We start from the raw sequence: 26228 nt of genomic DNA, 5'->3' as shown, positions 1-26228 counted from the left end.
TCATTCAAGATGGGAAAAATAGATTGATTGAAGTTACAAACCACGTTTAAAATTAGCAAGTTCTGGAAAAATCACTTCTGCATCCCCCAGTTTTTACTTATACACTCCCCTCTTTCTAAATGGGTCTCACCAAAAACCTATTTTGCACCCCCTAATATGTCTATTTACACCCCTCCTACCATTTAAACCCAACTCACTCAGATCATGCCATGTGACAATCCCCACCTTTCAAATTAGGCCAACCATATGCTGACATGTGTCATTATCCTTGCAAACATATATGCACCAATTAGAGAGTGACACCTCATCATCTTCTTCCCATCTCACAAACTTGAAACCCTAACCCAAATCTACAACCCACGACAACCACCATTGAAGCTTCCATCAGGACCATCACTACCACGCCTCTTCATCAACGCATCCACCATTCACGCACCAACAACCATCATCTTCACAAAACAAGTGCAAATCTCCTCGCAAACACCATCTTCATTCACGAACGAAACTGTAGCGCCCTTCCACACGAGCTACTGCAGCAGCGTGCCTGCTTTTCAAGCTTCCCTACACTTGTACCACGCCAACGCGAGCCAGAACAGCAACGGAAACACGAGCAACAACGAGCCTCCCTGCACATGTTCGAGCCTTCAATCTGTAGCAGCACCCATCTTCAACCTTCATCTCCAACCATTGACGTCGGAGTCCACCATGGAAGCACCTGCAAGAATCACGAAGCCGCCACACAAACGCAACAGCAGCCAAGTCGTCGGAAAACACGAACCACCGTGACCAGCAGCGGGGAGCAACCTTGTTCCTCCATTGCACCTATAGGAACCCTAATTTGGGAGAGAGAAAAAGTTGCCATGTGTCATCCTGTCATTGCACAGTCAAAGTCAAATCTGGTCAAGCATTCAAAAGTTGGTTAAACAGTCAAATCTGATCAAAGATTGGTCAAATGAGAGGGGTTTAACTACAAATATTGATATTTTTGGATGTCTTTGCAAAATTGGACTACAGGATTGAAAATGGGTTATTTAGAAAATTAACACAAATATTATTTGGTGATAATTTATTTGTCAAATAAATTATCTTTTAATAGTCTAAATTATCATAAATTATTAACCAACTATATTTGTCAAATAGTCTATATCTCTCTAAATATCTTTTAATATTTATCTTTATCTTTATTTTAAAAGATATTTGAGAGGTTTTAGCAACCGAAAAGTCCAGTCCAAGTCTTATATAAAGAGACCAAGGGAGAAGTAGAAAGGACAAGCTCGGGACTTCGGAGTTTTAGAACCCTTAGGGGTGCCTAATTTCATTTCCTTTCTCTCTCTTTTCTTCTCTCTATTCTTCTTCTATTTTTATTTTGCATTCATGGAGTTCTAAACTTCTTGGGTTGATTCCATTGTAATTTCTTAATTGGATTTTGAGGTTAGATCAATTAATTTCTTTGTTCTTTTTATTATTCTTGAGGTTTTCATTCATCTATGTCTTTTATCTTTGAATCACATAAGAAGTAATGATTTTAAATCTATATGCATGTTGGTCATATGAGTCCAAGGGTTTTTAAATTGAATTGAGACTTTACTTTGATTTTATTTAAAACTTTCATATGATTAAATGAGTTTTCACCAATAATTGAGACTTTACTTTGGTTAAAGGTATTTACTCTAACTACAATTAATTGAGACTTTACTTTGATTAATTAAGCTTTTTATTTGGTGAGGAGATAAAAGAATAGACATGATTAGGCATAGTAAATTTGATTGAGACTGTACTTTGGTTGAATTTATTGTGGATAATCTAAAAGTTCTCACTTTTAATTGAGATTGTACTTTGGTTAAAAATGAGAGCCAACAAATTAATATAGACTTTACATTGATTAATTTGTAAATCTACAACAATAATTAATTGAGCAATAATCTTTAGATAACCGATGATGAATCTATTTTGAAAAAGCAATGAAATCAATCTATTTTCGTTACTATTTTTTTATCTCTTTTTATTTTTTATTTCTTTCTTGTTTATCTTAATCCTCCTATATTTTTATTATTTTATTTGATTAACTTTTTTGTATAGTTTTATAAGAACTAATTTGTTAAAAATCAATTTCGTGTTCGTTGGGAGACGACTTTGGGTTAGTTTACTCTTTCTATTTTGTTGACTACTTTCTTAACAATACTGAAGTTGTTATAGCTTAGTAGTATTAATTTGATCGCGTCAACGATAGCGTTATCACCAACCTAGAAAACTTGATTGAGTATGTGGTTGTGATGAGTGAATCCTAAAATTGTTCAAACATGAAATTCGTTCTACATTGTTGATTGGGACTTATGCTACTGAAAGGCACTATTTTTCTATTGTCACATATTGGTTTTAATGGGGCAATTTGGTCCATGCATGGTTCAAACATTTTAGACTTACTCTGATCATGATAAACACATTTTCCATTAGTTTAGTTGTTGTCCCAGATTTTGCATCATGCCAATTCCACACATTGCATCCTGCAAAAATTGATGCATTTGTCATTTTCACTTTGGTTTTGCTGATCCATTCTTCTACTGTCATGGTATAAGATTTCTCTACTGCCATGTTCTTCCGTGTTTATTTTCTCCAAACAACAACAACAATTGTGATATGAAATTTGTACATGCTTCACTCATCTAGATTCATCTTCATTCTAAATAAGTTCATTTCATATTTTCATTAGATTTTACCTTTGCATAGATTTTACTTGCATAATTTCAATCTGATTTTGTATTCACTTATAACACTGCATTGCATAACACTTGGAATTTGTTTTAGGGCTGAATAATATAGATTTTCACGCATACTTGTGCTTACTGCATTAGTATTTTGCTAAAATAGGCTTTGTGCATGCTTAGGAGCCCATTTCCTGTGTGAATAGCATATAAGTCTACATACATATGAGCAATTCAGTTTGGTTATTTTTAATTCTTTGAAGATTTTGGTTTTGGTGTTGTGTAAATTATGTTTTGCATTGCCATATTTTGATTATGATCATGCATGCATCTTTCACTTAGATTCTACATCATTCCACTAGGTTCCAAGCATATTGCATTCTACATTGCATTCATACATATCATAGTTTTGTTTCATTCATGCATATAGATTAGTTTTAATTCAATAAATTCTACATTTTTCTTTATTTTAATTTATTTTCCCCCTTTGCTTTCTTTTTATTTTCTTTTTAACGAGATTAAAATTACTTAAGCTAAACTTAACACACACTATTTCCTTGGATTTGATACCCAGGGTTTCCCTATACTTCATTAGGGGGATTTTGGTTATGTTTTCTCTAAGCGCGACTGAAAAATATGACTTAACAAAGTCTCTTGATGTATAAAAGCACCTTTATTTAAATACTGAATTTCTAATCTCAAATAAAACTTTGCCCTTCAAAGATCCTTTATCTCAAATTCTTTCTTTAAGTAATCAATTGCCTTTGTGAGCTTATTAGGAGTTCCAACAATGTTTATGTCATCTACATAAACAATAATTATGGAAAATTTTTTTTCTAATATTTTCATATAAATACAAGGACAAATATGATAATTTCTATATCTTTCTTTTAACAAGTACTTAATAAGACGGTTATACCACACACATCCTAATTGCTTTAATCAATAAAAGGGTTTGTTCAATTTTATTGAATTACCTTCTTTAGAATTTTCCTTGTTGGGCAAATTAAATCCTTTAGTGATTTTCATATAAATATCTTTCTTAAGAGAACCGTACAAATAGGCTGTAACATCATCCATTAGATGTAAATGCAGACCTTGTTGTGCAACTAGGATAATCAAATATTGCAATGTTGTTGCATCCAATATCTTGTGAAAAAACTTAAGCAACCAATTGTGTTTTGTATCTAAAAATTTCATCATTCTTATTTTGTTTTTGAGCAAAAATCCATATGTACCCAACGGGTGATAGAGGAATATCCTTAGATTCCATACAATAGAACTTCATGGTGAATAGTTACAATTCAAAGGACTTATAGAAATTATGATGTGGTATAATTAGTAATTTTTAATATATTATATAAGAGGGGAAGGGAATAGTTATAGAAAGTGATTTATAAATGGGGATTGCAGAGGTGATTTTATTAATTTAGGTTTCGACTTCTAGGGTGCGTGTTTAGAGTTCTTCTTCTAAACACAACACATTTATTACAATTATTATTATTTTATTTTACTACTATCATTGTTATTATTTCTATTATTATTACTAGCAAAAACACAAGCGTTCTGTTCGTATTTAACGAAAATATTGTTTCTTTTTCGCTAGAAGGAGGGTTTGAACCTCCGACCTTGTGGTTAACAGCCACACGCTCTAACCAACTGAGCTATTCCAGCCTTTAAATATATATAAAGGCTTAAATATACATTCGATCCCTATTTTTGTTGACTTTATTCAATTTGGCCCATATTTTCGTTTTATGTTCAATTAGGTCCTCATTTTCGTCAAATTGTGGTCAATTTGATCCTTTCCACTAACGGTGTTTAAATAGTTAACGTTTTTGAACAGTACATGCCACGTGTCAGCTCCTTGTTTTTTTAATTTTTTAAAATTTTTTAATTTCAAAAAAAAGTGTCCACGTGTCAAGTTACAATTGTGCTACGTGTCAATGCTAGTGCCACGTGTCAGTTTGTAGTTGTATGATTTATTTTTCTTCAATTTAGTCCCGATATTTGTTATTTTTGTTCAATTTAGTCCCTATATTCGTTATTTTTGTTTAATTTAGTCTCAAATTTTGTTAAAATAAAACCATTTAATTTTTAAAATTGACATTATTATTAGTTATTTTTTAAATTTAATTATAATTTATAATATTTATTTATTAATTGAATATAATTCTTAAATTCAATTGTTAAATAGAATATAATTATTTAAATATTATTAAAATATAATTATTAAAATTTTAAAAATATATATTAACATTTGTAAAATTCACATTTAAATTTAAAATATTTAATATTTTTATTTCATTTTAGATATTAAAATCAAAAATATTTTATATGTAAATGTTATTTTTCTAAAATATTTTGAATATTTAAAATATTTTTATATATCAATTTTAAAAATATTTTAGAATATAAATATTAGAAAAAAAAATTAATAATTATATTCTTATAATATTTTAAATAATTATATTCTATTTAGAAATTAAATATAAGAATTTATTCAATTTATAATTAAATTTAATAATTTATAATTGAATTTAAAAAATAATGAATTCAAAGGTCAATTTTAGAAAAGATATTAATATAATTTGTATAAAAGATACTAAATTTCGTGTCAATTTGAAAGGGACAAAATTGATTTATTTGAACAAAAATTGAGACTAAATTGAACAAAAGTAACGAATATAGGGACTAAATTGAACAAAACAAATAATAATACCACAAATTGACATGTGGCACAACTGTGACTTGACACGTGGACCATTTTTTTGAAATTAAAAAAATTTTAAAAAAAATTTTAAAAAATAAAAAAAACCAGGAGCTGACATGTGGCATGTACTGTTCAAAAACGTTAAATATTTAAACACGTTAGTGAAAAAGACCAAATTGATCACAATTTGACGAAAATGAGGACCTAATTGAACATAAAACGAAAATAGGGACTAAATTGAATAAAATCAACAAAAATAGGGACCAAATATATATTTAAGCCTATATATAAAAGAGGTTTTTAAAGTAAAGGTTTAAGAGAAAGAAGATTTTAGAATAACGGTTAAAAGTAAATTATTTATAAAATAATTAATTTTTAAAATAATAAAGGGTAAAACTGGAATAATGAATTGTGGTTACAAAGAGAAGTATCCTCTTTATATATTGTTATAGATTAATTTTATTTTATTTTAATATTATTATTATTATTATTATTTCTATCATTATTATTATTATATATTATTTTTTTTAATCTTATTTTATTATTATTAGTATTATAATAATAATTATTGTTATTTATATTATAATAATAATAATTATTATTATTATTATTTTTATTTTTATTTTTATTGTTATTACTATTTGTATTATTATTATTATTTTATGTTACTATTATTATTATTATTTTTATTTTTATTCTTATTATTACTATTATTATTATTATTACTATTATGATTATTATTATATTATTTTATTATTATTATTATTATTATTATTATTTATCATTGTTTTATTTTATTTATGATTTTATTCTTATTGTTTCATTATTAGTGCTTTATTTAATTATTATTATTATTATTTTATTTTTATTATTTCATTTTATTATTATTATTATTATTATCATTATTATTGTTGTTGTAATTTTTATTATTATCATTATTACTATTTTATTGCCCATGCGATATTTTGGGACAATGGTTATGTGTTCTTTCTAGTTTGTATATTGTTTGGTTGTCCACGATTGTGTGTTGGGTATAACACTTTTGTTTTGATGGTTTTATATGAATTTAGAAAGGATATATGTGTGCTTCTAATTGAATGATGAATATGAACTATGATGTTGTAAATTTGAGTATATGAAGTATATGAATGCGTATTTTGGTTCCTGGATGTTTGAGAATTGAATTGTTGGATGCTAGGAATTGAGTTAGAGTACCTAAAACAAGTAGTGTCACATTACTGGTGTAGCTCCTAACGGTGCAGAGTGAACCGCCAGACAATAACCAGAAATAGGGAAGCTTTGTATGTCGTGATGCCCGGTAGTGTTATGGAACCGCCAAGCGGTCTACACTTCAATTTCGCCTGGTGGCGCTTAAGTTACGTCAGGCGATGGTGTAGTGGTAGGGTGTGTTTGTGATATGTTTTGCAAGGCTTGTTGTGTTGGTCCTAGTTTGGGATATGCTTGATATTGTCATGGGTGGGTAGGTTCATGATTGGTGATTAGCACATGATAATATGAGCGGGGAGATTCATATTATGATGCTCTCATGTGATGATATGAGCAGCGAGGTTCGTATGTTTCGTGCTCATACTTGAGGGTTGTTGCGAGCGGGGAGGTTCGTAGCTATTGGATCACGTGTGTTGGACTACGGGCGGGGAGGTCCATAAAGTTGGACTACAAGCGGGGAGGTTCGTAGAGTTGGACCATGAGCGGGCAGGTTTGTGGAAGCATTGGAATCCCTAAGACTAGCTTGAGTGTGTATCTTGTATAGGGCAGTGTGTTTTTTTTTTAATTCCATTTTAATGTGTTGCGATGTGGACTGGAACTAGGAGGTGCTTGACTGTGTCATGAGCGGGTAGGTTCAAGGCTGGTGGTGAACACGTGATAATATGAGTAGGGAGGTTCATATTATGATGCTCTCGCTCGTGTGAGGATACGAGTGGGGAGGTTCGTATGTTTCGTGCTCACACTTGAGGGTTGTTTTGCGAGCAGGGAGGTTTGTAGCTTTTGGATCACATGTGTTGGACTACGGGCAAGGAGGTCGGTAGAGTTGAACTACGAGCAGGCAAAATCATAGAGGTATAACCCCAAGCGGGCATATTCGAGGAAGCATATATATCCTGAGTCCATGGTCATGAAATTGTGGGTTGGAAACCTTAAGGCAATAAGGTTTCTTGGTTAAGGATTGACTGAAATAAAGTAATTTGGGGTGAACTTTTATGTATTAAATTATACATTTATATTGTTACATGAGCTTACCCTTTCTGTGTGTGTTTGGCGATGATCGTGTAATTCGTTACACGGGAGCAAATGTTGTTTCAGGTGGAGCTGGTGACGCTTAAAGCCGAAGAGGGGTTAGCATGGGAAGTTTTATAGACTATATTTGACTATTTTGTAAACATTTAGTTAATTATTTTTGAACTATGTTAACATGGAGTTTACTTTATGGTTTTGAATTTCGAGACATTTTAGTAAGGTTTTAATTTTCCTGCATTTTGGAAAATAACTTTGAATAATAATGATATATTTAATATTATTTTACTTTATTTTATTTAAATTAGTAATATTTGGGTGGGATGTTACAATTATTTTGGTTACTAATCTAGTTGCTAGTTGGTCTTAAAACAAATTATTGAATGAATGATCTATTTTCTGTTTTGAGTCTTATATACAACCACTAAAACATTGATTTGAATGTTTAATCCTGATCCCAAGTTAGGAATAGAAAAAGAATTTAAGTTTGCCTACACTACTTAAGAAATAATTATAGCAGAGTAATGGGCGAACCTCTTTCCTCAATTTCTTCTCATTCTTTTGTACTCACTTTCTCACCCTTATCTTTTAAGGTATCTTACCATTGAAGGTTTGTAAGATACGAAATAGAAATTGCTAATCATAGGTTGTCTTTCATGTTCGACTTAAGTAGTAATAGGTGTATTACTTAAGTCCCATGTTCTCTTAGTACCACAAAAGTAACACAGTCATTGGGTGTATGACTATTGTTACAGTAGTAGGAGAGGCTTGAAGGAAACTTTTGTGATAGGAGTTGAACAGTTTATCCAGACTGCTCGACAATATAAGTATTATGCTCTTGATGGGGGATTAGATGTCCCTGCATCAAGTGCGAATGTACTCATATTTTGGAAGACGGAAGTTAAAGTTCATCTATACAAGAAAGGATTCATGTCAGATTACTGGATTTGGACATTTCACGGTGAAGAAGTTCCTTAGGGTGAACATGAAAGACGTTTCCTCGGGTGAACATGAAAGACGTTTCCCTAGTTCAAGCACAGTTGATCATACCTCTGAGATGAATCAAGCTATGTATATGCAAGACATGTTGAATAATGCTCTTGACCAACATGCTTCATTTGAACAAGAAAACCAGGGTCATTTAGAAGAGTCTCCAAATGAATTTACTCAGAGGTTTTACAATTTATTAGCATAGGCAAATGAACCTGTATTTGAAGTGCTAATAGAGTCAAAATTGTATGTATGCATTAGACTTTTGTCCTTCAAATACAACTAGAATGTTCCCAACTAAGCATTGGACAACATTACAAAACTCATTTTAGATCTAACAACACCAATGATGATGATGATTAATTTTTAATATGTGTACTTTGTATGTGTCATCGTTGTTGTGTAGTTGTAATTTGACCTTTTAATTTTTAATACTTGTACTTGTAATTTGACATCAGTATTTGTTCTTGACATTCATCATTTATTTTTTCTAATAGTATTCATTGAAAATAGTTTACAATGTCATATGATGGTCCTCCTAATCTTGGTAAGGGGAAAGAGATAGCAAAACCTAAAGCAAAAAGGGCACTAAAAGTTCCTCCTACAAGACCATCCACATCCACTCCACCCACTGTTGCTGACACACATAGTGCACCCTTACAGTCCATGTCCCCATCCGTTGCACCCATGCTATTACCATCCCCATCCATTCCTATTGTAGAGGCCACACCATCTCCTGTTATGGACCCACACCACCTCCTGTTATGGTACCCACACCACCTCCTGTTATGGTACCCACACCATGCCCTCCTTTGGTACCCACACCACCTTCTATTATTGCAGCCACACCACCTCCTATGATGGTGCCTATGCCACCCCCTATTGTGGTACCACAACCTTCTTCCTCATCCTCTACTGTTGCTGCTATACCTTCTCCATCATCAATCCTTTCACCTAATATTCCTGCCTCTTTAAATCCCACTAATGCAGATGCTACTGTTGTTGACCCTCCTTTCCATGAATGACCGATGATTGAACCTTATGGGAAAGGGTAATAATAACTTCTCCCATCTTAAAAACTAATTTTTTTAACATGACTTGTTTTACCTTGCCCTTTTGTGCATGAATTTTCTTCAATCCATGTGCAAGTTTTATCCTTCTAGAGTTTCTTCCCATGCCACTGTAAGGTCTGCTAAGCAACAATATCTAACTGCTTGGCCATCATGGGGAGCAGTACCTACCCAAGATAAAGATAATTTTGCCAACATTTTAAGGTAAAAACATCATCAACCTTATTCTCTTTCAATAACTATGTATGTTAAGAGTGCAATGCAATTGATGATTTATACTTGATTCATTGTCGTAGAGGAAGGTTCAATAGAGACTTGAGCATTAAACTCTAGAGCTTCATATAGGCTCTCTAAGATGTTTAGAAAGGCCAGAAGTGCAGGACAACGCCCTTACTGGCTTGGGGATGATGTGTGGAATCAATTGCTGGCACATTGGAATTCTCCATCCTACCGTAATAAATGTGTTACAGCCAAAAGGATTAAAGCTTCCCCCAAGGGTGGGAGCCTACATGCAATTTCATTACCACTCATCAGATGCAATTTGTATGGTAAAAACATTCTCTCTTAAGTAATTCATAACTTAGAATATTAAAAATATTTGCTTAAAAAGTAACACCATATTTTGTTTTGCAGGCACATAAGCTTGGACGACATGTGCACATTGATGAGGTATTTAAACAAACCTATCTGTGTGAGGGATCTAACGTGTATGTTGATGAAAGATCTCGGAGGACCCATGTACGCAAAAAAATTCATTTGTTTCTCATGAAAGTATAATCTTGAACCTATTTCACTAATACCTTCTTGTTTACTTAACAGGAAGAATTTTAAAATAAACTTTCACAGGTCAGATCTGAGCAAGGCTCTTGTGTTGGTCCATCAGATCCTAATGACGATCCTACCATGGAAGACATGATTAGGACTTAGTGTTGGGTTGAGGTTGTTGGTGAAAAGAATAAAGGAAGAGTATATGGGGTAGGCCAACTTGTTGCAAACACAGGTGCAAACGGTAGCCTCAGGCACCAACCATCTTCCTCCACTTCTAGTGTTAAGGACGTTATGTACCTCAGGCAAAGACTAAAAGCTCGTGACCATGCTTGTGAGGAATTAAAAGGCTAGTCACAGAACTTACACAATCTAGTCTTAACATTGCTGCCTCCTGATCACCACGCCCTTTAGCAACCTCAATCCAACCTAACACCATCCAATAGCAGCTCGCACCAGTCCATCCTACAATAGTCTAGTCCGTACTAGTCCATCCCGCACCATTCCAGCCCATCATAGTCCAGCATGCAATAGTCCAACCTAATCCAGAAGACTTTGATTCTGATGACTACTTAGACTATTAGGACCATGTATCAAAATTATTGAGGACTACTTTTTAGTTTGATTGAGTAAGTAATATTTGATACTTTCACTTTATGTTTAAATACATATACATATTATGTTTAATTAATATTGTGATGTTTACGTTTAATGTTGGAGTTGAATTAGATATATATATATATATATATATATATATATATATATATATATATATATATATGTGTGTGTGTGTGTGTGTGTGTGTTTAGAATTGATAAAATTTTATAACTGGCAGGTATGTTTCTGAATAACTATGATTTGCAGTCTGGTTTGTTGTGTGTGGTTAGCAAACCAAATCAAAGCAGACTTTGCAGTTTAAACAATATATACCAACGACTTTACCGATGGAGGTGTCCGTCAAAAATTGGTGTAATCACAAGAACGATGGAACCAACATCCGTCGGTAATTACCAATGAATGATGGATCCATTGTTAATTTTTGCAGACGAGCTTGTTACCGACAAATTTTTGGCTGTCAAAAATTCGTCGAAAATTACCATTTACCGACAGATATCAACCTTTACCGACGGATATTACCGTCAAAAAAACATGATTTTCTTGTACTGAATTCACGTTAGTCGTAGGATGTCTTATGGTAGTGGAAATATTTGAACTATGTGTGTCTTGAGACATTGTTCTTAGCGCACTTCTCAATTTCATACACCATTCGATTTGGAACTAACCCTCTTGTGATACACAAGCGGTCTCACCAGTTGTGCAATTTGTTTCTTGAGGGTGTAGTTTTGGTCAATGTCTTAATTTTTTTTAGAACTAAATTTAGTCAATGTGAGTTCTTTTATCATAGGGCTAGCAAACACTTGTTTTTCAATTTAATCAAGGTGTCTCACATTAAAGTATCGACGAGAAAAATCAATTTGATGTAAAAGTCACTTATTTAATGAACTAATCTCAACCACACACTTAATGAATTCAATGTCCTTTTTACTTGTACTACAATAAAAGTTTCATTCATAACAAAATTTGTATTTTTGTTTCCTTTTTATTCAGTAATACTGGAGATGGGAACATAATAACAATGAATGAAGTGTAATGTAAAAATGGTAAAATTTCAAACTACAGCACGTGGATATATGATGACTGCTCAAAATGCAATGGAATCAATAAGAGTGGTGATCCAAATTGCAACAAGAAACACAATATTAGTCATTTGTCTATTCGCGACATTTCTCAAAATTTAAGTATTGTTCCACAATTTGTTACCATTGTATAAAATATATATATATATATATATATATATATATATATATATATATATATATATATATATATATATATATATATATATATATTTGTATTTTCTAGTCCTCTCTAAATAGTTACAAGATTTGATATATTTATATTTCCTTCATTGATGTTTTAACACGGGTAAATAACCTATTTGGATTGCGTATTGTATTAAATGGTCGAATTCTAATGAGTTACAAACACTTCTAACGAGTTATTAACTCGTCTTATGGTGTTCTGCACTTACACTATTCTTGTAAAATATTATACGCTATGACTCTTGTTTCATGTTTTTCTTATAAGGCTTGACTTTTGATCGATTGAACGATATAAAAATCAACCTTTAATTGATTTGGCGACACATTTCACTAACTTTTATTCTTACAATGACTCTCGATCTTTAAAGGAAAATGATATTTTAACCTACTTTTTGACCCACTTTTAACCCACTACTCTCATCACCCTCAGATCATCTATTTTAAGTTTTTGGAGTGATGTGATGTGATGATCTAAGGGTGATAAGAGTGATGGATTAAAAGTGGGTCAAAAAATGTGGATGAAAGTATCATTATCCATCTTTAAAATAGCTACTTTCAACTTTTTGGCTAACATTGACATTTTCCATTTATTTCTTAAACCTTGTATTATACTCAACCTCCTACTTGTTCATGTAGAAAATCAATATGGAATTGAGGATTCATGTTGAAAAAATAACTAGCAATATATTTGACGATTATATTGAAACAAACAAATGATATTTCGACTTTAATTCAACCAAGATCATAATATAATTTAGCCTTTAACGAAGGTAGCACTACAAAAACAATATTATTTAATGGAGGTTAATTTGTGGAGGTTATAAAAACCCTCCACAAATTAACATTATTTAAAATAATTATGTTGGATTGTCCAAATACTGAAATTAGTGGAGGTTTTAACAGTTTCTCAAAGAGGTTTGTAACCTCCATAAATTATTTTACACTTTTGATTCCCCTCCATTTTTTCAGCCTTTCCCTCCAATGTTTTACAATCACTTTGCTCACTAAACATTTCCCTCAAATTTCCAAACCCGAGATTCTTATTTTCACTTTGGTTTTGAAAACTCTTTCATCAAATTGGATTCATCGTACCGATGTTCATCTCTGTCATCTTCGTGCTTGCTCGTCAGCCGGTGCTCATCGATCAATGCTCCTCGGTAGATGTTCAATCAGTCTCGCATTTCATTTGCATATCGTAAGTCAAACAAAGATTTTGATTTAGGGTTTTCATCCTTTGATTTAGGGTGCGTTTTTTATTTAGGATTTTCATCCACCGGTAGGTTTCATCATGTGAGTAATCCTCATGAGGCACTCCTCTCTCTCAACCCACTCTGGTCTCTCCCTGATTCTTTGCAATCAATGTTATTTGCTTAATTTCTGCCACGTCTTTCTGTGCTATCTGATGTTGTTCATACTTTTTATTGATCTATTTTGCATTGCAGGTTGGACAATTGAGAGAGGTATCAAACAAGGTTCACAATGCAGAGTTAAAATTGTTTTTGGAAGTAGAGCTTGGGCTGGTAATATTTGTATTTATGGAAGTTGTATTCCACTTTGATTGCATAAACATGAATATTCAAATTCTGTCATTCTAACAAACTGCATCAATATTTAGGATTTACGTCCTATTGCACCACCTGACAAGACAAAGGATGATATATTACTTTTCTTCAAGTTATATGATCCTAAGATAGAAGTTGAAGTTTTTTCTGTAATTCAAAACAATAGTTCTGATTCTGAATTCAAAGACATGATAATTGCTGCTTAACTGCATCACATTTGAGAAAAATGTCTGATTTCCCAGAAGCATTTTTTTTAACTCCTTTTGTTGCTGGATTTTTCTTCTAGAGTCATCATGTTCGTTTTCACTAACATTAGGCTTCAGAAGTCGAAGTGTGATATCATGATGACTTCTGACTTTAATTTAATTTAATTTTCAATAATTGCTTTTGAAATTTCTTGCATGTTTTCTTTTCGGGTCTGCTAAGCTAACGAATGATAATAAGACAATGCTTAAGTAGTATTTAATACTTTTAATATAGTGTTTGTGCTTTTAATTTAATAAATGCTTAAGTATTTAATACTTCTTGCCTTAAAAACAGCTTATACGTTGAATAGAGATACAGAGGGGATAAAAAGGCAAAAGTTGTCAGTTGGAATGTGGACCTTTCAACAAATTTTAATTCAACATAATTTAATGGGTTGTGTTTTAGTTATTAGGATAAAAATAAATATTTTATTTTCCTTATATTGTTTGCACTCAAACACAATTTAGACATGCTTTTACTTTTACCTTGACAATATGCAATTTTTAATTTACCTAGGAGAAAGAAGCATATAAAAATGGAGAAACACTACCTTCGGAAGATTCCTCTGTGCAAAGTACCTTTGCTCCTGTAGATGGAGAACAACTAAATGAATTTAGTGATGCAAATAAGGATCAAAATGATGTGCAGGTAATGTTTGGCTTGGTGAATTTCCATTATAAGTTTGATTAGATACAAATATGTTGGCAAAGGTTGTTCAATATACACACACATGCACTCTCTTCTCATTGTTTATTATCTTATTGTTGAAGACTTCTATAAAACCTATTACTCACGGACATAATGTACTCAAGAATTTATCTTATGCAATTGATTTCATTTCTTATTTACTAATAACGTGTAAAGATTTTTTTTAGGCTGCAATAAAATGTTTTTAATAAGTCTGCGTCACCACCATTTGTCAGAACTAAATCCTTAAAATGATACCTAGTTTTGTCACTCTGATTCCATCAATTTTGTATGCTGCTATAATCTCCTTAATAAATATTATAACTATTCTTTCATGGATTCAATATCAGTTTGAGTACTCAAAAAGAGAAAAGATGAAAATAAAATTGTCATTTGAAGTTAGGAACATTATGTGATACTTTTATTATCTCTCATTCTGTGGCCTTATGGTTAGAACAGAGTTTGGATAGCGATGAAGTTGCTAGTGGATCACCTCTGCCAAGTGTGAAGGTGATTACTCTGTATCAAGTATTTCCTCCTTTAGAAGAGCCATTATCTTTTCTTTTTTGTTTTTAATTTTTCCATGTTTCTGTTATTTATGTGTTTTTACAGCCTCAAAAATTGGATGAAGCAATAAAAATTCCTATGGAAACAATCGAAATTTTAAGGAACCAAGTTTTTGGCTTCGATACCTTTTTTGTAATAAGCCAAGATCCTTATGAGGTGTGAGCCTATCTTTCCTATAATGTATTTTTCCTAACATGAAGAGGTCTTGTATGAAGATTGGGTCCTTCTTTTCTGCCAGGGTGGAGTGTTGTTCAAAGGGAACTTGCGAGGGCAAGCTACTAAAAGTTATGATAAAATTTCTAAGAGATTGAAAGTGTGTAGTATTTTCTGTTTCTCTGCTTAAGTGATTTTGTGAGCGATTCTAGTCTAAATCAGTGTCTGAACTTTATTTATGCATGGTTATTATTGTAGGATAATTTTGGAGACGAGTACAAGCTTTTTCTTTTAGTAAATCCAGAGGATGACAAGCCCGTGGCTGTTGTAGTTCCAAGAACAACCTTACAACCAGAGACAACTGGTACTTGTTTTAGCTTTTGCAACATTGTGGATCAAAAATTATTTTTTGTAAAGCTCATCATTTGTAATTCTGGTGTTACTTATAATGGCAGCCGTACTTGAGTGGTTTGCTGTTGGAGCTTTTGGACTGGTTACGGTTTTTACCTTACTTAGGCTGATATGTCTTAGGCAAGAGTGTTCTGTCACACAAAACTGTTTCATGTGTTTTATTTACTATACTGATACAGTCGTGTATACTCCTTCGCTTGAGTAATAAGTTCAAAAGTATTACAATTACATTGTTTAGGTAAATACATGTCTGTCTTCCAGGCTGTATATTCTTAAATAGGATGGTCTCATAAAATAATTTAATTAGTGATGAATTGTTGTCTTTTTCATAGGAATAAATCTTTATTTCTTGTTGTCATTTTCCTGGTTGACTGATTGTTTCGTATTATAGATGCTTCAATTTCGTATGCACCTATAACTACAAAGTGAAATTTAGGTGTCATTTGGTTCAATAATTACTTCAACTAGTGATGAATTCTGGTCCAGCTTTCATAGGAATAACCAAAAAGATTCATTTGATAACAAAGTAAAGAAATGAGTCGGTAATTAAGTAAACAATGAGTCTGTGAAGAGCTTGCGTGTAGAAGTTTGAGAGTAGCATAGCAGTACTCACATTTCTTATATCTATATGTTTAAAGGAATATCAATTTTTTGAATTTTAATTTTCCTTTTAGACTGTTTGATTAATTCTATTTTTTGCATACATAGCTATGCTGATATCAGCTCTGCTTCCTAGGAAAGTCTATAGTTAGTTTTTGTTGATTTCTAAAGGCCATAATTGATTAATGTTTAAATAGGTGACCCCGTTTGCAATGCTTTCTCGCTCCGTAGCTGGAATCAGAGGATCAACCTTGGTAAGGGAAAAATGCCAATCATATTAATATCTACTTTTAAAGACCGTATGAAAGCTGTGTTGTGCTTTGTCTCCTGGAGTTTTTGCTCCTCATTTTAATGTTATAATGGGATTTGCTTTGTGACCGTATCTTTTCATGCATCGTACAATTTTTTTCACAGAACAGTATTCCATGTACGAATGCTTGTCAATCCTCTCTTACTCTTGTCATATGAAAAAAGTAAAATTCCTGAATGTGAATTGACCGTCTCATCTCAAATGTTTGTTAATTTGTAAAGGGTTATTTCATCTCAATAGTGGTTGATTTTATTTTTCAAATGTTCTGCTAGCTTTGTATGGTTCTCTTCTTTATATGGTCTGTTCTAGGAAAATATTTTATTCTCCCACTTGTAAAATATCTTCTTATCAGTAGCAACAAGTGAGAAAGTAATTAACTGTCGTTTGTGGGTAGAAAAAGGGTTTGTTTAAAGGCTATAGAGAGTCCTTTTGGTCAAATTGATTAAATTGGGGAGGGGAGAGGCAGGATGGCAGAAAATAACAGAGTATAAATGACCAACACATTTAGTAAAATGAAAGCCTACTGGTTTATTAAAAGTGATAAAACTTCCATGCCTTGTTAAATTTTAGTAGGAGTTTGATGGTACCAATTGTTTTCATTTCAGTCTTCATTGTTACAGTGTGGTTGTTTTACTTGAATAATTACTATTTTCAGGAAACTCAAATCATCATGTAGATTTTAAAGCATTTTTTCATATGGTCATCTGTATTTATTTCTAGTTACTTGGGTTTCATTTACTTAGTTTTCGTATGCAAGTGCTCTTGGCTTCTAAATGATGCTCCATTAGGATTTAAGGTAAATCTTGCATTAATTTGTTGCTGAAAGTAGTACACCCTAAGTTTCAGCATGTAATCTGTGGCTGAAACTGAAACCTGGTCTTTGGTTTGAACATAGTAGCACCCTCATTGGTCTCAGGTTGGAGACAAGACAGTTCCTTCGCTCTTCCAACATAACATTCTTAAGGGCGGGGACCGGTCCTAAGGAATAATATTGTTGACAACACACGACACAACACTGTTTTTTTTTATCCCTTGATTAATATTATAGTTCAAGAGTAGTAGGGTTCATGCAGATGCAAGTTGCATACAGATTACAACACTCATTATATATAGTTTATTCTGCAGAACGACTACCATCTGTGTCTTTATTCTTGTCTTTATTCTGCAGAAGGGTTAGGAATATGTGAAGACGTGACTCCTTTTTTCCTTGATATTTTCATGTTATTTATGTGTGGGTGCATTTCAGCTGTTATTGACCTTTGATTCTTTGATCTTCTTAATGTAATAACAAACCTTCGTGATTGGAAAATTTTCTATGTACTCATAAATTATATTGGTATAATGTAGGGGACACATTCACACGGCTAGGGAGTTCCATCTCCACTTGCTGTAAGTTTTTATTATCTCTTAACCGTCTTCTTAGTTCCTAATCTTATGATGATTCCCCGAATACTATGAATTATGATGATTTTTACATGGAAAATTGATGCAGGCTGGGACTCCTTCAAGTGTAGATTCACCAACAAAATTTTCTGGAAATACTGATCAGGGGTCAATGAAGAAATTGAAAGGATTTGATGGGCTTGCAATGTCAATAGGCAATTGCAATGCAGAGAGTGCTGAGCTTGGAGCTAAAAACAGGTTGTCACAGAGGTTTGTTGATCCAAATTCCTTCTATATGATTATTACCAGAATGAACTCTACTCCCCTCTTCTCCCGTGTAAGAGAATTTTGGTCCAGGACTTATACTAGTAAGTTGATGAGTAACTGAATAATTTTATGATTATATGAACAGTGTGGATACTGAGGGTTCTAGCGATGGAAGTGATGGCAACACTGCAGGGGTGAGAACTTTCTCACTATTAACATATTTTTTCTTGTCCTTGTACAATAACAGTGTTTCATTTAGAATGATTCTACAAATTGAAGAGTTAATTTTTATGCTATTTGATAATTGTACAATAATCATGATTTTTGTGCAGGTCAATGATCTAGTAATAAACTATTTTAGTATATGTATGTTGATTTCATGATTTGAGGTTGACGTTCTTCTTGCAGCTAATATTTATCTTTTATAATTTTAGCAAACCGGTGATGCAAATGAGCCTGAGTCTTCTATGGGTACAAGAGGATCATCTGGTGGTAGCAATATTTAGGGTGTTGATGATGTTTTTTAGGATGAAACTATTTTAGTGTATTATGAACTTTGAGTAAGTATGGATTAAGTTGTAATTGTTTCAATTTAAATTGCTTTTATGTTAATATGTTGATTTTGAGAATCAAAAGTTCTAATGATATATATTTGAGCACTTTGGTTGAAGTATTTGATTGAAGTTTACAAAAAATATTGTTGATGTAAAAATATAAGTACCTCAAATTCTAATTACAAACAAAATATTGTTTTTTTATGAGATTTGAATAACGCAATAATAAATCCACAAATTAAATAATACAAACGAAACAGGTTAAAACTTTTACAGTATAATTTTCAAATTGAGGAGGGTATTAACCCCCACAAAAAGAAAAATAGGAATTTTGGAATCAAATAGGTTTATGGAAATAATGGAGGTTTTAAACCTCCACAAAATAATAGTCATGAATAGAAGAGGTTATAACCCTCCATTAAAAAACTTTCACAATATAAATCTGGTACCAGGGGTTGTAGAAAACCTCCACAAATAACTTGTGGGGAACCTATCTGTGGAGGTTTGAAAAACCTCTGCAAATTATTTTGTGGAGGGTAAAAACCTCCGCTAAACGAAATTAAAACTTCCGCAATTTAGTTTTTTTTTTTGTAGTGTAGAAAGATGAAAATATAATTTACCCTATAACGAAACGCCTACTTATACGAGAGTACAAAAAGTATAGCATTTATTTAATTTGATATATATAATAAAAGCCACTGATCACAGGTATAACTACTCCTCCCCTTTTAATTTTTTTTATACCGTAATAAGCACTTTAAAACAAAAGTCGGTGAGTCTAAAAAACTAATCAAAATAAAGGAAGCAATAATATCTATTTTTAAATAATAAAATAATACTAATAATATCTATGATAAGATTCCAACACATGAAACTAATATATGACTAGCATCGTCAGCCTGTTGACCATTTTCAACATGCACAGTTGCTTACGTGGTGAGAGGTCTCTTTCATGATTTTACCACTCAAAATTAGACCAATATTTTTTTTATACTAAATTATGTCTGACAAATTAAAAAGATAAAATACAATAAATAGAAATCAACTTATGCAATAAATATTGAATAAACCAAACAAACAAAAAAATTCAATTCATTTTAGTTTCTTGTATATTTCTGAAACTTATCCACACTTTAATGTTTGATAAGTTCATTTTCATTACATTACGCATATAGACAAGGACAAGTGATGCATATTGGCCAAAAACATGCATAAAAAGGGATTCCACCCTCAATATATTGTTTTCACATTATGATATATATATATATATATATATATATATATATATATATATATATATATATATATTGCTTAGTACATATAAATTATACGCATATACTTGTGCATGCTATATTTCTATTACTACTACCCGTTTCTTAGTATATCAATCAAACGTGATATGTCTTTGTTCAGCCTTTTAATAACGTGAACCATTATTTTCGTGTGTTTACTTCATACTGAATGCCAATGCCATGAAATTGATTTTGAAAAGAATTGAATTTTTTTTATATTAATTTATACGTCAATAGTTAAAAGAAATTGTCAAAAAGTTATAGATATTTCAGCGTTTTGCGTCAACTTTTTTTGGATGGTACAACTCTTTTCCGATTGTTATGGAATATTTTTATCCAAACTAGTTAACTTTGATCAGTTTGATTGGGATTGAAAATTTCTTAGTTTCTAATCTTTAACATGAATCAAACCGAAACCTAAACCACTTTGATTATGATTATAAAATATACTAAACAATGAAAAATATAATGAAAGTTGAATAAAATAGAAATTTACTCGTGAAATATATGGTGAATTGAGTAGTTCATTGTAAATAATATTGTAAAAATAAATAAATGGACTAGGCTAAAGTTCTATCTCTCAAGAATATAGAAAATATAATAGATATTATGCCGTCAGATACTTCAAAAGCATTCAAATTAAAAATTTGAGATCCTAATCAAACTCGTAGGATATCCATTTTTATTATTGAAACTAATATGATTTTTCCAGTTAACAATTAACCTATATTTGTAGTTACTCTTATAATTTATTTATTTTTTTCTAGTTTTTATTTTTATTGAAATTGGGTTACTTCTTTTACTTGTCCACTATGCCTGGAGTGGAAACTCTTCTAGTTGCAAGTATAGAGACCCCAGAGATTTGTTGTAGGGTTTCTTTTTGTCACTGAAAAGGGACAAAAAATAACTAATAGATATTAAAAGAAAAGGAGAACTTTTTAAGAAGCTGAAAATAATAAATGAATTGAATTTTCTTGACTACATGTGTGGACCACAATAATGGAACGCATTAGTGATGTTGTATTCATTTTCCAAGAAGATAGAATATCACTGTTATGTTCGTATGGGAATCTGGCTCCTATTTGCGTTGTTGTTTATGTGGAATGGGACTCTATTTGCACTCTTCGTATTCTTCACGACGTTCTTCCCATTATTTTTAATTGTCCCTTTTGTTTTTTCTTTTCTTTTCTCTGATTTGATCATTTTGTCATGATTCTGCTTTTCTCTATGTTTTGCTGTCTCCTCTTAAATGTTGAGCTATGTAATGGGCATTACCTTTAGAATATACTGTATGACTACATTCCCTTTCTTCCTTTGACTAATATTTATATTAATTTTAATTACTGAAAATTTACTAAATTTACATTAGTATTGAATTTAAAATGAGTTTTGGACTCACTATTTTTATAATTTAAGACCGTTTTATAAAACAAAAATAATTAACTTATTTATTAGTTTACACACACAATTATATATATATAAAATTTAGACCATTTTTTTAACAAGTTATTAAGTATGATCTTCGGTTCCAAGGAACCGAATTTTGTACTTGAGTATTTTTATTTTCGTTTTTCCTTAAAAGTAATTGAAAAAGATGTTAATTTTTTTTTAAATGGATTTAGTATTGTGTATTAAATTATTTTAGGTGTTATGTGAAAAAATATAACAGTAAATCTATTTTTTTTTTAATTTGTTTGAGTTATTTTTTTTAAAATAGATTTAGTATTAAGTATTAAGTTATTTTAGGTGTTATTTGGAAAAATGTAAAAGTAAATCTAATTTTATTTATTTTTTATTTCTTGAGTATTATTTTTTTATAATAGTAATTTTGGAAAAAAATTATGAATTATAATATACATAATGAAAGTAATAATAATTAATGTATAATATTTGAGGTGGTGTTATACTATTTATTTTTTGATCTTTAATGAATAAAATAAAAAAGTAAATGGAAGTTAGAATTTATTTTTTATTTATATTTTTGTACTTTAATTTCTTTATAAGAATTTAATTGAATAAAGTGCTTATTTTTGGAAACAAATAAATAATGTAAAATTTATAGTTATATTCTGGTATAAAATAGTATCTATTAACTTTACATATAAATTTAAAATTTAGTTTTTTAAATATCCTAACTGGCTAAAATTAAATAGTTTTCTGGTAATTTGAAATTTTATTTTTCATATTGAAATTTATAAAGTATAATTGAATAGAAAATATATTTATTTAATCAAAGACATTACAAGTAGCGTAATTGACATAATTAAAAATAGGCTTAAATACTTTTTTTGTCTCAATTTTTGTGAGTTTTGTTTCGTTTGGTTCTCATTTTTTTCAAATGTTCCAAATGGTCATCATTTTTGTAATTTGTGGTCAATTTGGTCATTTTTGCAGTGCCGTTTAAATCGTTAACGGAGGGTGAACAGTGACTGCCACGTGTCACTCTGTGGTTTTTTTAATTTTTTTTAATTTTTTTTTAATTTTTTTTAATTTTGTTTTTAATTTTGAATTTTTTTAATTTTAAAAATGTTGTCCACGTGTCAAGTCAGCATTGTGACACGTGCTAGTATCTCATGGCTTATATTCAATTTGGTCTCAATTTTCGTTAATTTTGTTCAATTTAGTCCCAATTTTTGTTATTTTTATTCAATTCAGTCCTAATTTTATCTCTATCCAAAATGACCAAATTTTTTTTTATATAAATGTTATATTGAAAATTTTATTTTTATTAAAATTCATATTTATTTTAAATATTTCTTTCATTATTTTTACACCAAACATAACTATATTTTTGGAGGGAAATTATTATATATGTTTGATTTTTGGTAAATTATTATATATGTAAAAAATAGGGTTAAAGTTAGTTTAAAATTAGAGGAAAATTTTTTCATTGTTTTTAAAATTAGAAGGAAATTCTTCATTTTTTTAAATGATTCAGTACAACATTTATATAGAAATTAAATTTGGTCAATTTGGAGAGGAGAAAATTTGGGACTCATTTGAACAAAATTAACGAAAATTGGAACCAAATTGAATATAAGCGATGAGATACTGCCACGTGTCACAATGTTGACTTGACACGTGGACAACATTTTTAAAATTAAAAAAATAAAAAAAAAAGTTAAAAAAAACCACAGAGTGACACGTGACAATCATTGTTCACCCTTCGTTAACGATTTAAACGGCGTCTGCAAAAAGGACGAAATTGACCACCAATTACAAAAATGAGGACCATTTAGAACATTTCGAAAAAATGAGGACCAAACAAAACAAAGCTCACGAAAATTAGGACCAAAAAGGTATTTAAGCCTTAAAAATAAAATAAACTAAACCAATACTGATGGAATGAATTTTTAAATTTCACAGAACATGGATCTCCATTAGGATGACGTATATATGTTGCTTGGATGAACAATTCAATATATTGCCAAGTGTAGGGATGTGCAACAAATGGGTCCAAACATTGAACTTCTTTCCACCGCATGATCATTTGTGCAACATCACTGTCTGTTTTGATTTCAGTCGTGTCATGGATAAGTTTGTTGTTGACTACCCTCATAGGATGGAGATAGTCAATATGAGTTATTACGAAACGGTTCCCACAATGTGTTCTCTACGTTATTTTGTCTAGAAGCTCATCAAAGGTGAAATTGTGGGGGATTGACATTGTCACAATGACGTCTGATCTAAAGTATAGCCCATAACCACATAGGCTATCTGTGATGCCTGCCCGTCTAAGAAGTCCTCCATAATATAACTTTGCTGGTGAATGCGGGATAGGGTTTGGGAATGTGGAAGATGATGAGGGAGTTGGTTGTAGAAGACTAAGTATTTCGTCAGCTTGTAAACATAACAAACAATTCAATTATTGTCTTAATGAGTAGAAGAGACTTACAATGAATCATTTCTACAACGTCATCATCTATTGAGATTTGAAGAGCATCATCATGCATAATGGCTCCTTCTTCATTCAATAAAGGTCTTTTGAAGTACAACTTATTGATGGATGTCATGGTTGGAACCTCTAGAGTTGAGCATACTTTTAGGATCAAAATGTTGAATGTGCAATTTTCTGGTATACGAAAGAGTTTTGGACTTTCACATTGGAACTTCACACCATATTCGCATTGCATCGTTTAACCATTGGAAAACAAGGCTGCAAGGAAGGAATTTGAATAGTTCTCTTGGGTGTTGATGCCAAAGTGTTCCATGTCAAAAAATTGGATGTGTTGATCTTTTGATAGCTATTGTAGTTGTTAGGTTTGTTATGTAATACTAGAGTACACTAAGTTGTTTTTGGAGTTTCTGTATTTACAAGGGAAAAAGTCATGGGTCTTGCTATGGTTTAAAATAAGGTCTATATGACCTGATATCCCAATAAAGGTAACACATATTATCATACTGGTAGAGTGCATTTGAACCCATTAATGATTACATTGTGTAAGGCTATGTGTTGAAGTATCCGTCAACTTTTCAAGCGGTCAAATTATGTATCTTTATTGACACACTATCCCAATAGCATAGACAAGTCTTGTCCTAATGCCAGGGTTCCTTTGAGGGCATTATTTTTTTACACAACATAATCCCATTTAATGCAGCATATGTAAGCTTTGACACTATATAAGCCCATGAATTTAAAATATTAGTCTACTTTTATAATCGTGGAATTAAATATATTCCTTGGCACGTTATCCCAATTAAAGTACATATAAACTATTATAGTAGTCAAATAATAAATCTGGCTTGCAACACTATCCCAACACTATCCCTATAAAACTGACAAGTCTTGTCATAATGAAAAGGTGCATGTGAGATCATGTATTTAAAATATCCACCATCTTTTACAGTTGTGGAATTAAACATTTTGGCATGTTATCCCAATTAAAGTATCCATCAACTTTTACAAGGGTCATATAATAAATCAGCCATTGCACTACCCAATAAAGTTGAAAAGTCTTGTCATAATGAGAAGGTGCAAGTGAGGTCGTGTATTTGAAATATGCATCAACTTTTATAGTGATGAAATTAAATATCTTCCTTGGAACGTTATCCTAATTGAAGTATCCGTAAACTTTTACAAGTGTCAAATAATAAATCAGCCTTAACACTTCCCAATAAAGTTGACAAGTCTGGTCATAATGAGAAGGTGCAAGTGAGGTCGTGTATTTGAAATATGTGTCAACTTTTATGGTGGTGAAATTAAATATATTCCTTGGCACGTTATCCCAATTGAAATATCCATCAACTTTTACAAGGGTCAAATAATAAATTAGCCATGGCACTTCCCAATAAAGTTGACAAGTCTTGTCATAATGAGAAGTTGTAAGTGAGGCCGTGTATTTGATATATGTGTCAGCTTTTACAGTGGTGAAATTAAATACCTTCCTTGGCACGTTGTCCAACTAAAGTTATTCAGTTTTATTTAAGGTCGTGGTTGCTTAGTTTGAAACTTGTGGAGTGTTATAGTACAATAAGTAAAAATGTTTTCTGTGAGGAGTTCAATGCATATAATTCCTTTAATGTTGCTATCGATTTCGAAGATGGAAAGGTCTCCTTATGTAGAATTCCACATACGATTACTCTTTACCATATGCGCATCATAATAAGAAGTCATTTGATCGGACCATTTTATCCCCAACTAAGTCATTTGTGGTACCATGTCCCTCCTGAATTTGTTAAGGAAGGCATTGACGAGTTTCTTTTTGTAAGGAATGACGAAGATCTTCAGCATGCCATTCATTGGCACTCAATGATGGTTCCTATGGCAAAAATATCTTTTTATGTGAACTTCATGAAGGTTGAGAAGTGTGACAACTTTGT

General features: G+C 31.4%; 1 protein-coding gene and 1 non-coding gene across 7 annotated transcripts; one reads left to right on the top strand and one right to left on the bottom strand.

Annotated features, from left to right (window-relative positions):
• Positions 1-4302: 4302 nt before the first annotated feature.
• Positions 4303-4376, bottom strand: TRNAN-GUU. Its single transcript has one exon. It is a non-coding gene; the product is annotated as a tRNA-Asn (tRNA).
• Positions 4377-13264: 8888 nt separating this feature from the next.
• On the top strand, positions 13265-19148 carry LOC114193723 (probable zinc metalloprotease EGY2, chloroplastic). Of its 6 annotated transcripts, none has more exons than XM_028083630.1 (13): positions 13279-13533; positions 13620-13666; positions 13819-13896; positions 14701-14832; positions 15331-15381; positions 15484-15594; positions 15677-15751; positions 15850-15955; positions 16800-16856; positions 18260-18301; positions 18405-18553; positions 18708-18756; positions 18997-19148. In XM_028083630.1, the coding sequence occupies exons 1-11, from the start codon at positions 13524-13526 to the stop codon at positions 18455-18457; spliced, it is 762 nt and encodes a 253-aa protein (XP_027939431.1). In that variant the 5' UTR covers positions 13279-13523; the 3' UTR covers positions 18458-18553; positions 18708-18756; positions 18997-19148. The 6 variants fall into 6 exon arrangements, with proteins under 6 accessions (XP_027939428.1, XP_027939433.1, XP_027939432.1 ...); XM_028083628.1 differs by having other exon boundaries at positions 13281-13533; positions 18405-18565; XM_028083633.1 differs by lacking the exon at positions 16800-16856 and having other exon boundaries at positions 13276-13533; positions 18405-18565.
• The last annotated feature ends 7080 nt before the right edge of the window (positions 19149-26228 follow it).

The sequence above is a fragment of the Vigna unguiculata genome, chromosome 8 (assembly GCF_004118075.2).
Source record: "Vigna unguiculata cultivar IT97K-499-35 chromosome 8, ASM411807v1, whole genome shotgun sequence".
Taxonomy (NCBI): Eukaryota; Viridiplantae; Streptophyta; class Magnoliopsida; order Fabales; family Fabaceae; genus Vigna; species Vigna unguiculata.
This window is presented reverse-complemented; position numbering and strand designations above follow the sequence as displayed.